General features: G+C 55.9%; 1 protein-coding gene across 2 annotated transcripts in view; it reads right to left on the bottom strand.

The window, feature by feature from the left end:
* Window positions 1-99: 99 nt before the first annotated feature.
* The window catches only part of LOC102678946 (E3 ubiquitin-protein ligase TRIM9), a 9,869-nt gene continuing 9,526 nt past the window's right edge, over window positions 100-442 (bottom strand). For both annotated transcript variants that reach the window (XM_031514197.1, XM_006623648.2), the window contains one exon: window positions 100-442. This exon is cut by the window's right edge and continues 3 nt beyond it. In XM_031514197.1, the coding sequence (XP_031370057.1) occupies window positions 261-442 (182 nt within the window). In that variant the 3' untranslated portion in view covers window positions 100-260.

The following is a 442-nucleotide window of genomic DNA, read 5'->3' on the forward strand; positions in this document are numbered from 1 at the left end:
AGAACGAAAAAAAAAAAAAAAAATAAATAAATTAAAGTTGGAAAGAAAGTTGCGCTGAGTCGAGTGGAGTCGAGACGACGTGGGTCGGACGAGTCGGTGGAAGATGGTCAGTTGGTCTCACCGAGGGATTCCTCGACGATCTTCTCGAGCTGGCCGTTGAACAACTCCCTGCACGATTTCTCGCTCGAGCCCGCCGCCGACGAGGGGCCGGGCGAGCCGACTTCCTGCAAAAGGCCCTTCTTCAGGACGGTTAGGTACCCCTAGCTCTGGATCGTGTCCGTCATGTACTCTTCGTGCAACGCCAGCAAGTGACGGGGCACGTCCAACGCTGTGTGCAATGTGACGGTCACCCCCCTGTTCAAGCTCACTGCCGGATAAAACACGCCGTAGAGATCGCGGAACGCGATCCCTCCCTGGGGCTGGTCGTTCACGAAGAAGCGCA

This window comes from Apis dorsata, unplaced genomic scaffold, assembly GCF_000469605.1.
Source record: "Apis dorsata unplaced genomic scaffold, Apis dorsata 1.3 scaffold_929, whole genome shotgun sequence".
Lineage (NCBI taxonomy): Eukaryota > Metazoa > Arthropoda > Insecta > Hymenoptera > Apidae > Apis > Apis dorsata.